The sequence below is a fragment of the Bombina bombina genome, chromosome 8, assembly GCF_027579735.1.
Source record: "Bombina bombina isolate aBomBom1 chromosome 8, aBomBom1.pri, whole genome shotgun sequence".
NCBI lineage: Eukaryota > Metazoa > Chordata > Amphibia > Anura > Bombinatoridae > Bombina > Bombina bombina.
The window spans coordinates 8,845,630-8,863,038 of record NC_069506.1 but is presented as its reverse complement, the minus strand read 5'-3'; the positions used below and the strand labels follow the sequence as shown (position 1 = coordinate 8,863,038).

Sequence of the window (17,409 nt, the reverse complement as noted above, 5' to 3'; positions counted from 1 at the left end):
AATTCTCACGTTTATCGCAAAAACAAAACAAAACACCACATCTCTTCCAATCTGAAAGCGCAAAAAACAGAAGCCCAAAATAGTGTAATATGTCACACACAACAATTTGAGTAAGTCAAAATCTTCTCCTAAAGCCTTTATTTTATTTAGGCTTGTGAGTAGAAGATTATGACTTACTCAAATTGTTGTGTGTGACATATTGCACTATCTTGGGCTTCTGTTTTTTGCGCTTTCAGATTTTAGGAAATGTGCTATGCACCAATAAAGTCACAACTTTTACTATGTGCAAGTAAATCGACTTGTGTTCATTCGCGAGTCTTTAAGCTCTATTGGCATTTTAAAATGCACGTATTAATTTGCAGTACTCACAATTTTATGAAAAGTGACGCATCTAACATTCACTGTTTTTAATGTTACTAATTTGTAAGTTGTGAGCTTCTGCAGTTACAATGGAAAAATGTTCTCTCTTTTTAAAGCCACGATGAGTCCACGGATTTTATCCTTACTTGTGGGATAACACCTCCTGGTCAGCAGGAGGAGGCAAAGAGCACCACAGCAGAGCTGTATATATAGCTCCTCCCTTCCCTCCCACCCCAGTCATGCTCTTTGCCCGTGTTAGTGATAGGAAGAGGTAAAGTGAGGTGATAGATTAGATTCTTCAATCAAGAGTTTATTATTTTTAAAATGGTACCAGTGAGTGCTAATTTATTATAGGGTGTAGCCATATTCCTTGTCAGTCTCTAGAGTAGAGCTACAGGTGGCTTTAAAGCAATGGGAACTGGTGGGACATAACTCTCACTGCGCCTCCCATACTGAGTGCTGCCCTTCAGATGATGGTCTTAGCAGATATTAACTAAGGCCCTGTATGTGTCCACAGAACTACAGGAGGGAGAAGACCTCTTGATCCTGTGAGAACTGTCATGCTGTCGGACAGCATCGAGGTAAGTGCAGTCTTATTTTTCTTGGCCATATATTATCTCAGAAACGACTGTGCACTTCCTTATTCATATATTTGGGAACATGGGCTCTCTTGGGCTCCCCCTATTAGACTGAATGTATGGTTTTCATACTGGTCAGGACAAACAGACCCATGCTGAGACTGTAGGTTAATGAGGGACATGGGCTCTTTATGATGAGGGCTTCCCTGCTAGCCACTATTTATAAGTAATCCCGGCGGTTTTAACATATAATATGCCGACCGGGAGACTGCTAACTTTTCTGGTGACAGACAAAGTGGCTCTAATTATTTATGGGGATTTCGCCATGACACTAAGTTTAGAGCGCAGGTCTTATTTTATTACCCAACTTGGATTGTTTTTTTTATACCAGTTAGGGGTTGATCATGGTAGCTTTACTCCCCACTCCTGATAACTGTATTTTAACTTCTAGCTGATCGGGAGGTATGTTTTTACATGGCTACGGTGTGGGTTACTTTTCTGACGGCTCCATCTTTATTAATTAGCCGCCCAGGAGTTACAGCTTGATATGGCCACAATGGGCGGCTATATGGTGTGTATTGCTGTTCCGACGGCTCCTTTTTTTCTAAATTGCCGCCCGGGAGTTCCAGCTTGATACACTCACGATGGGCGGAGCTAGGCTACGCTACGTCATTCTGAAGAAAGTATGCGCGCCTTTTTCTGTACAGACCCGGTACTCTACTCCTTACTCACAGACACCCACGGAGGGCGGAGTTTGTTTGCATGGCGCCAAATGTTTTAGCGTCCCCTTTCTAACACTTCCGACTATCGGAAGGAGTGGGGGAAATCTCGTATGTGCGCTCAGCGATTGCCACTTCCTCTATCTCTTTCGGTACCGGAAGGATAGGTGGTTTTCTTAACTGAGTTTTTGCGCTTCAGATAGCCCTATTGTATAGTCAGTATGTGGCAGGAGCAGGTGTACCGAGGGAAATCCTCAGACTCTTATAATGAGTTGTGTCATTGAATGACAAATACTTCTACATTTAAAGAGACAGTACCGGTGGTTATGTGTGACATATTGACATAACCCTTTGTTAATAAACAGTATTTGCCTTATAGGTGTCAGATTTATTGAGGTGGGGTTTAAAATATTTTCTAAACACACATGCTGTGCCCTGCGGTTCCTCACAAACTCCATCTGGAGTTGCTAAACAAAACTTCGCTTCCTTATGTCATAGCAATATTTTTTAATGGAGTAACATTTATTTATAAGTGTTTAAAAAAAAAAAAAAAAAAAAAGTTACCTTTTAAAATTTAAAGAGACAGTAACGTTTTCTATTGTTAACTTTTATTACAAAGTTGCTTGGTTTAATTCATCCTTGTGCTTTAGGATGGATTTTGAGCACACTAAATTAACGTTACTTTTAACATTTAAAGAGACATTAACGTTTTTGTATGTGTAATTTTTTTTTATTAAAAATGTATGTATTGCTGTCTAGGAGTCTGTTGACAATGATCAATCTCTGCCACAAACTTCTACTATAGTGTCCCTCTAAACTTTATGGCCACATGCAGTGCCCTGCGCTTCCATTCTCACTCCACCCGGAGTTGCTCTACATTCATACATTGTGTTGTTCCCACGAGAAAACTTTACTAGAAGTATTATTTTCAATCATTTAGAATTGAAACTTAATTGATTAAGTAGTTTCTATTCCGAATGGTTCTTCCCTGTTACCTAAAAGAGGAAGATACTTTGGAGTTGCCTGAAAGAGAATTATCATACTCAGATGAAACTTAGGTTGTTTTTTCTTTCAGTTTTTGGCTTGCACACCTCCATTTGTTATTTTAGGAAGTTTTAGCTACCCTGGGCGATTCCGGCGTTACCGGTGTTAGTGTTCCTAGTGCGTCCAGCAAGTTGTAAAGAATGGAAACAGCCAGCTGTAGTAGCCTGATGGTTAGCTTAGCTGTCTAGCTAGCGTAATGATTGCAGTTTGCAACCGGCTGCAGCTATTCACTGCATTCCCTATGTTTAAGGAGTTGTTTCCCATAGCCGACTCAGCTATTGAGGCTGGGCATTCAATCCCTAGGGTGGAAGGAGTAGTTTCCAGCTTAGATAAGAGAACTACTATACCCTTAGAGGATAGTTGGGTTTTTCAAAGATCCTATGGACAAAAATTAGAGAAGAGATGTACACCAGGGGTTACAATGGCAAGACCAGCGGTGTACTTTACTAATGTCATTGGTATATTTGTCAACGGCATATTGGTTTGCTGTGTTGTCTGATACTATTATGTCAGAAACTCCCTGGATAAAATCCAGGATAGGATATAGGTTTTCAAATTGGCTAAATCCTTTATTTCAAATTCTTGCCTTGAGGTCATCAAGGGGGAGCGTAGGTTTAAGGTTTCTCTGTCCCAGCTCACTGAGCCTTATGATTAGAGCCTTGTTAGACAGATGTATGCTCTAAGTCTAAAAAATTTTTTTTTACTAAATCATTTTAAGAAGGTTTAGAATCCATGGACATTGGAAAAGAGTGTTTACAGGATTCAAAGTGGACAGGGGTTTGCTTTCAAGATTCTCTGCAGACCAGATAAATAAATTAATAAAAAAGGGCGTTCTTACATTGTGTAAGAAACCTCTATTCCATGGGAATACTTGTCCTGTTCCTATACAGGAACAGGGGCAGGGCTTTTATTCAAATCTGTTTGTAGTTCCCAAAAAGGAGGGAACCTTCAGACCTATCTTAGACCTCAAGAGTCTATACAAGTTTCTCAGATGGAAGATTTTTTAGGATGGAAATTAGTTGTACCATCCTTCCATTGACACCTTATCTGGACGATATTCTAATCCAGGCGTCATTTTGTCTACAAATAAGGTCCCATACCGACATTGGGCTATCCTTCCTGAGAACTCACGGGTGGAAGGTAAATCTGAGGAAGAGTTCTTTTTTTCAGAAGACATGGGTACCCTTCCTGGGAACTCTAATCGTCTATATCCATGAGAATTTTTCTGACACAGGTCAGAAAGTCAAAGATTCTGAATACAGGTCGAGCCCTTCAGTCCACTCCTCAGCCGTCAGTGCATGGAGGTAATCGGATTTATGGTGGCGCAACGGATATCATACCGTTTGCTCTGTTTCACGTCAGGCCTCTGCAGCTAAGCATGCTCAGGCAGTGGAATGGAAATTATACAGATTTGTCTCCTTGAATAACCCATAGAACAGGAGACAAGGGTCTCTCTTCAATGGTGGTTGTCTCTGGATCATCTATCCCAGGGGGCATGCTTTTGCGGACTTTCCTGGGTGATTGTGGCAACGGACGCCAGCCTTTTGGGATGGGGAGCTGTCTGGGGCGCTTAAAGTGCTCTGAATTAGTATAATGGTTAGAGCAACTGCTTTAGACTTTGACGACTCAGGTTTGGTTCCCGTTACAGGGAAATACATTTACAGAGTCTTTTCCATTAACATCCTAGAACTGAGAGCCATCTTTAATGCCCTTCAGGCCTGGCCTCAGTTGGCTTCGGCCCAATTCATCAGGCCCATTTTTGCCATCTGTCAGCGATCCACATCCCAGGTGTGGACAACTGGGAGGCGGTTTTTCTGAGCAGACTTTTTATCTGGGAGAATGGGTACTTCTTCCGGAAATATTCTCCAACCTGATTTTCAAAGGGGGTCGGCCGGAGTTGGATCTCATGGCTTCTTCTCAGAATGCCAAGTTTCTGAGATATGGGTCCAGGGACCCCCAGGCCGAGCTGAGAGATGCTTTGGCAGTTCCTTGGTCCTTCAGCCTAGCATATCTATTCCCCCCATTTCCTCTTTTCCCCCAAGTTATTGCTCGAATCAAACAGGAGAAGGCATCAGTGATCCTCATCGCTCCTGCATGGCCTTGCAGGATTTGGTATGCCGCTCTGGTGGATATGTCATCCCTGCCACCTTGGAAACTTCCATTGCGGAAGGACCTTCTCATTCAGGGACCCTTCCTTCGCCCACAGCTAAATTCTCTGCAACTGACTGCTTGGAGATTGAACGCTGCAGAGTATCATCCGGTTTGCATATGAGACTGCTGGACAGCAGCCTCCTGTAAGAATTATGGCTCAGTCCACTAGGGCTGTTGCTTCCTCTTGGGCATTCAAACATGATGTTTCTGTCTAACAGATTTGCAAGGCTGCAACTTGGTTTTCTCTTCACACTTTTTCTAAATTTTACAAATTTGATACCTTTGCCTCGGCTGAGGCTGTTTTTGGGAGAAAGGTTCTTCAAGCAGTGGTGCCTTCCGTTTAGGTTCCCTGTCTTGTCCCTCCCTTTTCATCCGTGTACTATAGCTTTGGTATTGTATCCCACAAATAAGGATGAAATCTGTGGACTTGTGTCTTTAAACAGAAAAGAAAATTTATGCTTACCTTATAAATTTGTTTCTTTTTAAACACGATGAGTCCACGGCCCGTCCTGTTCTATGGGACAGGTTATTATTTTTTTGTTAAACTTCAGACACCTCTGCACCTTGGCTTTTCCTTTCTCTTCCTAACTTCGGTCAAATGACTGGAGTGGGAGGGAAGGGAGGAGCTATATATATACAGCTCTGCTGTGGTGCTCTTTGCCTCCTCCTGCTGACCAGGAGGCGTAATCCCACAAGGATGAAATCCGTGGACTCATCGTGTCTAAAAAGAAACAAATTTATCAGGTAAGCATAAATTTTCTTTTTTCTTGCCGTAATGGCAGTATCTGCAGTTAGAAATCGCACACAACAACTTGCAGAACGTGAAGAAGATGTGGCTAGATTGAGTATCAGTTTGGATGTTCTATCATGTATTGAATTATTAGAAGATTTTGGCTGAACAGGGAGGCTCTGATTGATTTATATGTGGTGGCTGATAATAAATAAAGTAAATAGAATTCTTCAACAGCACATCCGTTCGCTTATCATTGTAATTTCCATTTGCATGCAACACTTTCGATAAATGTGTTTGCGACTTTTTCGGTACATTGTTTTGCATTATTATCAATTTTGCCCTATATGTATATATGAAAAAAACAAATCATCATCATCATAGTGTAAAAACTTTATAAAACAAAAAGTCTTTAAAGGGACAGTCTACCATAGAATTGTTATAGTTTTAAAAGATAGATAATCCCCTTTATTACCCATTCGCCAGTTTTGCATAACCAACACAGTTATATTAATACACTTTTTACCTCTGTGATTACCTTGTATCTAGGAACCTTCTTCCAGCCCCCTGATCACATGACTGTGACTGTTTATCTATTGTCTTAAATTTAGCATTGTATTGTGCTAGATCTTCAATAACTTTCTGTGCCTGAACACAGTGTTATCTATATAGCCCACGTGTACTTTCTGTCTCTTTGTGTTGAAAAGAGATTTAAAAAGCCTGTGATAAGAGGCAGCCCTGAAAGGCTTAGAAATGAGCATATGAGCCTACCTATGTTTAGTTTAAACTAAGAATACCAAGAGAAAAAAGCAAATTTGATGATAAAAGTAAATTGGAAAGTTGATTAAAATTAAAAGTCCTATCTGAATAATGAAAGTTTAATTTATACTTGACTGTCCCTTAATACGAGATGGGATTACACAATCAGAATTTAAGACACTTATGACTTAACTAAGATGCTTAAATACAATTGCTCCGTGTTTTAGAGTGTATTGTTCTTTTTCATTGGGGTGGATATAGATTTAAAATTGTCAAATAAATCATCACTAAAAGAATATTTATGTTTACCTGATAAATTTATTTCTTTTTTGACACGATGAGTCCACGGATCATCTTAATTACTAATGGGATATTCACCTCCTGGTCAGCAGGAGGAGGCAAAGAGCACCACAGCAGAGCTGTTAAATAGCTCCTCCCTTCCCTCCCACTCCAGTCATTCGACTGAAGTTAAGGAACGAAAGGAAAAGCCAAGGTGCAGAGGTGTCTGAAGTTTACAATAACCCACAACCTGCCTTACAAGAACAGGGCGGCCGTGGACTCATCGTGTCAAAAAAAGAAATACATTTATCAGGTAAGCATACATTTTTTTTTCTTTTTAGGACACGATGAGTTCACGGATCATCTTAATTACTAATGGGATTCAATACCCAAGCTAGAGTACACAGATGATACGGGAGGGACGAGACAGGGAACCTAAACGGAAGGCACCACTGCTTGAAGAACCTTTCTCCCAAAAGCGAGGCAAAAGTGTCAAAAAGTATGAAGAGAAGACCAAGTTGCAGCCTTGCAAATCTGTTCCACAGAAGATTCATTTTTGAATGCCCATGAGGAAGCAACAGCCCTCGTGGAATGAGCCGTAACCCTCTCGAGAGGCTGCCGTCCAGCAGTCTCATATGAAAAACGTATGATGCTCTTCAGCCAAAAAGAAAGTAGCCATAGCTTTCTGTCCCTTACGTTTTCCTGAGAAAATCACAAACAAAGAAGAAGACTGACGAAAGTCCTTAGTCGCCTATAGGTAAAACTTTAAAGCACAGACTCCACGTCTAAATTGTGCATTCTTTCTGAGAAGGATTAGGACACAAAGAGGGAACAACAATCTCCTGATTAATGTTCCGATCAGAAACAACCTTAGGAAGAAATCCTAATTTAGTACATAAAACTACCTTATCTGAATGAAAAATCAGGTAAGGAGATTCGTACTGCAATGCCGAGAGCTCTGACACTCTACGAGCCGAAGAAATAGAAACAAGAAATAAAACTTAATATCTAAGGAATGCATAGGCTCAAACGGAGCCCCTTGAAGAACTTTGAGAACTAAATTAAGACTCCATGGAGGAGTAACTGGTTTGAACACAGGCCTGATCCAGACCAAGGCCTGACAAAATGATTGTACATCTGGGACATCCGCCAGACGTTTGTGTAACAAAATAGATATAGCCGAGATTTGACCCTTTAGGGAGCTCGTCGATAAACCCTTCTCAAAACCCTCTTGGAGAAAAGACAAAATTCTAAGAATCCTAACTCTACTCCAGGAGTAGCCCTTGGATTCCCACCAATAGCAATATTTACGCCAAATCTTATGATAAATCCTTCTAGTTACAGGCTTACAAGCCTGAATCATGGTCTCTATGATCGAATCAGAAAATCCCTGCTTCAATAAAATTAAGCGTTCAATCTCCAAGCAGTCAGCTTCAGAGAAACTAGATTTGGGTGAAGGAAGGGCCCCTGAATCAGAAGGTCCTTCCTCAACGGGAGTCTCCAAGGTGGCAGAGATGCCATCTCCACCAGATCCGCATACCAAATCCTGCGAGGCCAGGCCAGTGCTATGAGGATCACCGAAGCCCTCTCCTGTTTGATTCAAGCAATTACCCGAGGAAGTAGAGCAAACGGAGGAAATAGATGCTCTGGCGGTCCCTTGGACCTTCAATCTAGCATACCCATCAGTTCCACCTGGGGGTCCCTGGACCTCGACCCATATCTCGGGAGCTTGGCATTCTGTCAGGATGCCATGAGATCCAATTCCAGCTGACCCCACTTGAGAATCAGATTGGAGAACACTTCCGGATGGAGTTCCCACTCCCCCGGATGAAAGGTCTGCCTGCTCAGGAAATCCGCCTCCCAGTTGTCCACCCCTGGTATATAGATCGCCGATAGGCAACAAGAGTGGGCTTCCGCCCACTGGATTATTTTGGTTACCTCTCTCATCGCTAAGGAACTCCTCGTTCCTCCCTCATGATTGATGTAAGCCACTGAAGTTATGTTGTCCGACTGGAACTTTAAAAACCAGAGTGAGGCTAACTGGGGCCAGGCGGGCATTGAAGATTGCTCTCAGTTCTAGAATGTTTATAGGAAGAACAGACTCTGACTTTAGGGAGCCCCAGACTGCTCCCCACCCCAGAAGGCTGGCATCTGTTGTCATAATCACCCAAGATGGTCTGCAAAAGCAGGTTTCCTGGGAGAGATGATCCAGAGACAACCACCATTGAAGCGAGTCCCTTGTCTACTGCTCCAAAGTTATTTGAGGAGACAATTGCTCTGTCGTCCTGTTTGTTTATCTTGAGGGAGAAAATGACCCTTACCTCCCGTGATATCAGAAATAATTTCCGATAGACCAGGTCCAAACAAGGTCTTGCCCTTGTAAGGAATAGCCAGAAGCTTAGACTTCGAGGAAACATCCACAGACCAAGGCTTTAATCATAAAGCTCTGCAGGCTAGAATAGAGAAACCCGAAATCTTAGCTCCCAGCTTAAAAATTTGAAGCGTCCGTAATAAATGCATTAGCTAGCTTCAGAACCTTTATCCTGTCTTGGATCTCCTCCAAGGAAGTCTCAGTCCTAAAAGACTCAGACAGTGCATCAAACCAATAAGCCGCCGCACTTGTGATGGTAGCAATGCACGCAGCTGGCTGCCATTGCAGACCCTGGTGAACATAAATCTTCTTAAGTAGACCCTCTAACTTCTTGTCCATAGGATCTTTGAAAGCACAACTATCCGCTATGGGAATAGTAGTTCTCTTGGCTAGGGTGGAAACAGCCCCTTCCACCTTAGGAACGGTTTGCCAAGCCTTCTTGAAAGAGTCAGCTATGAGAAACAACTTCTTAAAAATAGGAGAGGGAGAAAAGGGTATACCTGGCCTCTCCCACTCCTTAGTAATGATCTCTGAAGCTCGCTTTGGGACTGGAAATACGTCTGAGTAAGAAGGAACCTCAAAATATCTTTCCAATTTACTATGACTTAAGTAGTAAGAAGTGAATACAGCGCCAACAAGAGGCCAAGGGATAAATATACTCACAGAGAGATAAAAGAAGATTATTTAATGAACCATGTTAAAAAGCATCAGTAATAAAAGACTATATATAAAAAATGTAAAAAGCACATATAAATAAAATTACAAATACAGGAATATCTTACAGAAGCGGCTCAAAGGGCCAAAGCTGATAATTACAATAAAAACAGAGGTAATAACAGGTGATCAGTGTGAGTGGTACACCAGAATAAGAGTGTATACTAATAAAACAGAATTAGCCTAAGTACAACTGTAGCAAGTGCATCAAGCAAAAAACTAATAAACAATAATCCAAACAATAGTGTTCAAAATTAGTGTTACAAAAATAGTGTTCCAAAAAATAGAAAAATGCACTGCAGTGCAAAAAAAGGGGGGTAGCAAAATAATTGTATAGATACAATCAAATAGTGAGTGAGTGCAAATGGATATAAAAATGCTAACTACTTAATACAGTGAGGTTAATATATAATTAAATAAAATACACAATATGCAATAACATAAAAAATAAAATACACAATATGCAATAACATAAAAATTAAAATATAATCCAAAAAAGTGTTCAAAAAGTTGATCAACAAATGTTAGTGAAGAACAAAAATAAGTCAATCAAAACTAAAAAATGGAAAAAATGGGTGATGAAAAGCAAGGTGAAAGTGAGGAAATTGATTCCTTCCAATGTTAGTTACTTTAACAGATCCAAATTCCTGAGTGTGGTTGCTGAAGTAGCTGATTGGATCCTAGCACCTGTCAGCTGCTCCTATGGTATCCTAAAAAGTGTCCCTGTAAAAAAAGAAATTCACAACATAGTGTATCCAATATGAGAATGAAGTAAAGATTAAAGTAATGCTTACCAATATGTCAACGCGTTTCTGCCCTCAAAAAAGGGCCTTTCTCAAGACTAGTCTTTAGAAAGGCCCTTTTTTGAGGGCAGAAACGCGTTGACATATTGGTAAGCATTACTTTAATCTTTACTTCATTCTCATATTGGATACACTATGTTGTGAATTTCTTTTTTTACAGGGACACTTTTTAGGATACCATAGGAGCAGCTGAGAGGTGCTAGGATCCAATCAGCTACTTCAGCAACCACACTCAGGAATTTGGATCTGTTAAAGTAACTAACATTGGAAGGAATCAATTTCCTCACTTTCACCTTGCTTTTCATCACCCATTTTTTAGTTTTGATTGACTTATTTTTGTTCTTCACTAACATTTGTTGATCAACTTTTTGAACACTTTTTTTGATTATATTTTATATTTTATTTTTTATGTTATTGCATATTGTGTATTTTATTTTTTATGTTATTGCATATTGTGTATTTTATTTAATTATATCTTAACCTCAGTGGATTAAGTAGCTAACATTTTTATATCCATTTGCACTCACTCACTATTTGATTGTATCTATACAATTATTTTGCTACCCCCTTTTTTTTGCACTGCACTGCATTTTTCTATTTTTTGGAACACTATTTTTGTAACACTAATTTTGAACACTATTGTTTGTATTATTGTTTATTAGTTTTTTGCTTGATGCACTTGCTACAGTTGTACTTAGGCTAATTCTGTTTTATTAGTATACACTCTTATTCTGGTGTACCACTCACACTGATCACCTGTTATTACCTCTGTTTTTATTGTAATTATCAGCTTTGGCCCTTTGAGCCGCTTCTGTAAGATATTCCTGTATTTGTAATTTTATTTATATGTGCTTTTTACATTTTTTATATATAGTCTTTTATTACTGATGCTTTTTAACATGGTTCATTAAATAATCTTCTTTTATCTCTCTGTGAGTATATTTATCCCTTGGCCTCTTGTTGGCGCTGTATTCACTTCTTACTACTTGTGCATATTTTTTGGAGGTTGGTTAGGATCTCTGTTTGGATACAGCTTGGGGATTACCTTAGCGCTTGTACACACACCCTTTTTCACAATTTACTAGACTTCATAGGGACAACCACTACCGTGGAGTCACAGTCGTCCAAAGTAACCAAAACCTCCCTGAGCAACAAGCGGAGGTGTTCTAGTTTAAACATAAAAGTTACAACCTCCGAGTCCGTCAAAGGCAATAAATATTCTGAATCTGAGATTTCACCCTCAGATGCTACAGTGGTACTCTCCTCTTCGTGACCTTGGAAGGGTACCTCCGAAATTGCAACAATTGCATCAGAACTCACTGAATGTCTGGTTTTCCTCTTACATTTGCCCTGCAACATTGGGAAAGCAGACAATGCATCAGAAATTGTAGAAGACATGAGAGAAGCTATGTCTTTTAAAGTAACTCCAGCGGGAGCAAGAGGAGAAGTGTAAGGCACTGCTCGTGTGGGCGGTAAAATTTGGGACGCTTGGGGAGACAGCTGCGGCATACTTTGACCCTCATCATTAGACTCTTGGACAGCATCCGCCTTTGAAAAGTTTTGCTCAGAAAAAAATCTTTTCCCTATAATTTAAAGTCCGCTCAATACATGGGCGACAGAAAGGGATTGGTGGTTCCACATTAGCTTCAAAACACAAGGAGCAAGCAACATTTTGTAAGGCCCCTTGGTCCATACTTGTTCACAATTGACACAATAATCAATAAAAAAAAAAAATGTAATCTGATAAAAAAAATTAAAAACAAGACGTTACTGTCTCTTTAAATTCAAAGTGACAACTTTTGTACCTTAAGACTTGTTCCACCCGTGCAATGTCAAACTACCAATATAAGGTAAAAAAAAAAAAAACACCTCTGCACCACAGCTACCGTGCTGAGGTGCTCCTACCTGACAGGCAAACGGATGGCCGTGAGTCCACTCAGGGCAGCAGTAGAAAATTTTCAATCCGGTGTGCTGAGCAATTTTCAATCTGGAGTGCTGCAGTAGAAATTTTTCAATCCGGAGTCTGCATGGACCCTGCGTTTCTAGACAGCACTTCAGGAAATGTTTTGCAAATGTCTTCCTGACCGAGGCGCAAGTGAATTGGCGCGAACTCGGAAGACCCGCCCATCGTAGGCATACTACATCGCTTACAATAAGCTCAGTTCAATATGTACTGCCTATTATCTTATGCTGAGCAAACGATCTCTGCTTAAATAAAGTGTGAACCACCAGAGCCAAAAGTGATCCCCAGTGCCTGCACATAAATGCTGTCCCAATACCTCTCCAGACTAGGAGAGTTTTTAGTGTCCTAACATAAGTGCCTCTTCTATCCCTGTGCACTTAGTAACGATAATGGTGTGCTTACTCCTTTATGGGTCCCCCCAGAAAATATATAAAGTAGCACTTACCTTTACTTCTGCCTGACAGAAAGGCAGCTCACAGGCTTAAGAGGTCCTCTCCCTCCCATTGACCTGTGGAGGAAAAAGCATGCTGAGTAATATTTACCTCAGACTAAGGCATACAGGGCAGCAAGAATACATGGGAGGCGCAATTAGAATTATGTCCCACAAGTTCCCATTGCTCTAAAGCCACCAAAGCTCTACTGAAGAGACCGATATGGACTACGGCTACACCCTAGAACAAAGTAGCACAATCTTGCACTACTTTAAAAATAATAAACACTTGATTGAAGAATCTAATCTAACACCTCGCTTTACCACTTGCTATCACTAACGTAGGCAAAGAGAATGACTGCGTTGGGAGGGAAGTGATATTTAACAGCTTTGCTGTGGTGCTCTTTGCCGCCTCCTGCTGACCAGGAGGTGAATATCCCATTGGTAATTAAGATGATCCGTGGACTTATCGTGTCATAAAAAAAGAAAAGTATTTTCACAGTGCAACTATTAAATCACGGTGCCATAAATAAGCCATATCCACCATTATGTTTCCAAGTTCCCTTTTTATCTCATTATACGGTCACTTGCTTACCTCAGACAGCTCAGGATCAACATAAATGTTCTCAATTGATTTCCTAATGTTGGAGATGCAATTCTTTAACTCTATAAAATGAAACACAATTAGTCTAAGAAAGCAAACAGAACAAGCGCAGATGTTATTAAATTCTCACTTCGCCCAATGTGAGAGAAACACCTATATAAAATAAAGTCCACAGTAGGGTCATTTCCTAGAGGTGTCCCATCTGAAAAGGAATGTACTTAATTGTCTTAAGGGTATAGGCTTTTAAATTTAGGTCACAAAGTATTTTAATTATGTCAAATCAAATTGAATTTAAAATTAATATAACATTATGTACTAATATATATAATATATATGTGTGTGTGTGAATATATTAAATGTATTAATGATTCAATGTGAATTTAAAAAAATGATCATCTTTTCTCTCTATCCTCTGGATCTAATATGAGATGAAGATTATCCATTATAGTTTTCTTAACCCTTTCCTGTGTTCGTATTTTACTAAACTGATCTACTTTCCACTCTTGTGAAGACAGATGCCGTCTTCCATTACAGATGTGGGCACAAAATACTGCTAAAAACACCAACATTTATTTCACTTTTCTAAGATTTATGCTTGAGGGGCTTCCTTATCCCCGAATAAAGCTGTGGCACTTGTCTTTATCAGGGCTCCACAAGAATATAGACCTATAACTTGAAATCTTTAATATAAAAACCTTTTCTGTAACAAATATTCCACACATTAAAATGATGCTCTCTCATATGAGCAACAGATAATCTATAAAAACATAATTTATGTAAGAACTTACCTGATAAATTCATTTCTTTCATATTAGCAAGAGTCCATGAGCTAGTGACGTATGGGATATACATTCCTACCAGGAGGGGCAAAGTTTCCCAAACCTCAAAATGCCTATAAATACACCCCTCACCACACCCACAATTCAGTTTAACGAATAGCCAAGAAGTGGGGTGATAAAAAAGTGCGAAAGCATATAAAATAAGGAATTGGAATAATTGTGCTTTATACAAAATCATAACCACCACAAAAAAAGGGCGGGCCTCATGGACTCTTGCTAATATGAAAGAAATGAATTTATCAGGTAAGTTCTTACATAAATTATGTTTTCTTTCATGTAATTAGCAAGAGTCCATGAGCTAGTGACGTATGGGATAATGACTACCCAAGATGTGGATCTTTCCACACAAGAGTCACTAGAGAGGGAGGGATAAAATAAAGACAGCCAATTCCTGCTGAAAATAATCCACACCCAAAATAAAGTTTAACGAAAAACATAAGCAGAAGATTTAAACTGAAACCGCTGCCTGAAGTACTTTTCTACCAAAAACTGCTTCAGAAGAAGAAAATACATCAAAATGGTAGAATTTAGTAAAAGTATGCAAAGAGGACCAAGTTGCTGCTTTGCAGATCTGGTCAACCGAAGCTTCATTCCTAAACGCCCAGGAAGTAGAAACTGACCTAGTAGAATGAGCTGTAATTCTCTGAGGCGGAGTTTTACCCGACTCAACATAGGCAAGATGAATTAAAGATTTCAACCAAGATGCCAAAGAAATGGCAGAAGCTTTCTGGCCTTTTCTAGAACCGGAAAAGATAACAAATAGACTAGAAGTCTTACGGAAAGATTTCGTAGCTTCAACATAATATTTCAAAGCTCTAACAACATCCAAAGAATGCAACGATTTCTCCTTAGAATTCTTAGGATTAGGACATAATGAAGGAACCACAATTTCCCTACTAATGTTGTTGGAATTCACAACTTTAGGTAAAAATTCAAAAGAGGTTCGCAACACCGCCTTATCCTGATGAAAAATCAGAAAAGGAGACTCACAAGAAAGAGCAGATAATTCAGAAACTCTTCTGGCAGAAGAGATGGCCAAAAGGAACAAAACTTTCCAAGAAAGTAATTTAATGTCCAATGAATGCATAGGTTCAAACGGAGGAGCTTGAAGAGCTCCCAGAACCAAATTCAAACTCCAAGGAGGAGAAATTGACTTAATGACAGGTTTTATACGAACCAAAGCTTGTACAAAACAATGAATATCAGGAAGAATAGCAATCTTTCTGTGAAAAAGAACAGAAAGAGCAGAGATTTGTCCTTTCAAAGAACTTGCGGACAAACCCTTATCTAAACCATCCTGAAGAAACTGTAAAATTCTCGGTATTCTAAAAGAATGCCAAGAAAAATGATGAGAAAGACACCAAGAAATATAAGTCTTCCAGACTCTATAATATATCTCTCGAGATACAGATTTACGAGCCTGTAACATAGTATTAATCACAGAGTCAGAGAAACCTCTTTGACCAAGAATCAAGCGTTCAATCTCCATACCTTTAAATTTAAGGATTTCAGATCCTGATGGAAAAAAGGACCTTGTGACAGAAGGTCTGGTCTTAACGGAAGAGTCCACGGTTGGCAAGAGGCCATCCGGACAAGATCCGCATACCAAAACCTGTGAGGCCATGCCGGAGCTACCAGCAGAACAAACGAGCATTCCTTCAGAATCTTGGAGATTACTCTTGGAAGAAGAACTAGAGGCGGAAAGATATAGGCAGGATGATACTTCCAAGGAAGTGATAATGCATCCACTGCCTCCGCCTGAGGATCCCGGGATCTGGACAGATACCTGGGAAGTTTCTTGTTTAGATGGGACGCCATCAGATCTATTTCTGGAAGTTCCCACATTTGAACAATCTGAAGAAATACCTCTGGGTGAAGAGACCATTCGCCCGGATGCAACGTTTGGCGACTGAGATAATCCGCTTCCCAATTGTCTATACCTGGGATATGGACCGCAGAGATTAGACAGGAGCTGGATTCCGCCCAAACCAAAATTCGAGATACTTCTTTCATAGCCAGAGGACTGTGAGTCCCTCCTTGATGATTGATGTATGCCACAGTTGTGACATTGTCTGTCTGAAAACAAATGAACGATTCTCTCTTCAGAAGAGGCCAAAACTGAAGAGCTCTGAAAATTGCACGGAGTTCCAAAATATTGATCGGTAATCTCACCTCCTGAGATTCCCAAACTCCTTGTGCCGTCAGAGATCCCCACACAGCTCCCCAACCCGTGAGACTTGCATCTGTTGAAATTACAGTCCAGGTCGGAAGCACAAAAGAAGCCCCCTGAATTAAACGATGGTGATCTGTCCACCATGTTAGAGAGTGTCGAACAATCGGTTTTAAAGATATTGTTTGAGATATCTTCGTGTAATCCTTGCACCATTGCTTCAGCATACAGAGCTGAAGAGGTCGCATGTGAAAACGAGCAAAGGGGATCGCGTCCGATGCAGCAGTCATAAGACCTAGAATTTCCATGCATAAGGCTACCGAAGGGAATGATTGTGACTGAAGGTTTCGACAAGCTGCAATCAATTTTAGACGTCTCTTGTCTGTTAAAGACAGAGTCATGGACACTGAATCCATCTGGAAACCCAGAAAGGTTACCCTTGTCTGAGGAATCAAAGAACTTTTTGGTAAATTGATCCTCCAACCATGATCTTGAAGAAACAACACAAGTCGATTCGTATGAGATTCTGCTAAATGTAAAGACTGAGCAAGTACCAAGATATCGTCCAAATAAGGAAATACCACAATACCCTGTTCTCTGATTACAGACAGAAGGGCACCGAGAACCTTTGTAAAAATTCTTGGAGCTGTAGCTAGGCCAAACGGTAGAGCCACAAACTGGTAATGCTTGTCCAGAAAAGAGAATCTCAGGAACTGATAATGATCTGGATGAATCGGAATATGCAGATATGCATCCTGTAAATCTATTGTGGACATATAATTCCCTTGCTGAACAAAAGGCAAGATAGTCCTTACAGTTACCATTTTGAACGTTGGTATCCTTACATAACGATTCAATATTTTTAGATCCAGAACTGGTCTGAAGGAATTCTCCT

At 40.1% G+C, this 17,409-nt stretch overlaps 1 protein-coding gene across 4 annotated transcripts in view; it reads right to left on the bottom strand.

The window, feature by feature from the left end:
* USP28 (ubiquitin specific peptidase 28) overlaps positions 1 to 17,409 on the bottom strand; it is a 229,213-nt gene that overhangs the window by 119,428 nt on the left and 92,376 nt on the right. For all 4 annotated transcript variants that reach the window (XM_053690114.1, XM_053690115.1, XM_053690116.1 and 1 more), the window contains exon 14: positions 13,497 to 13,567. In XM_053690114.1, the coding sequence (XP_053546089.1) occupies positions 13,497 to 13,567 (71 nt within the window). The remainder of the gene's footprint in view (positions 1 to 13,496; positions 13,568 to 17,409) is intronic.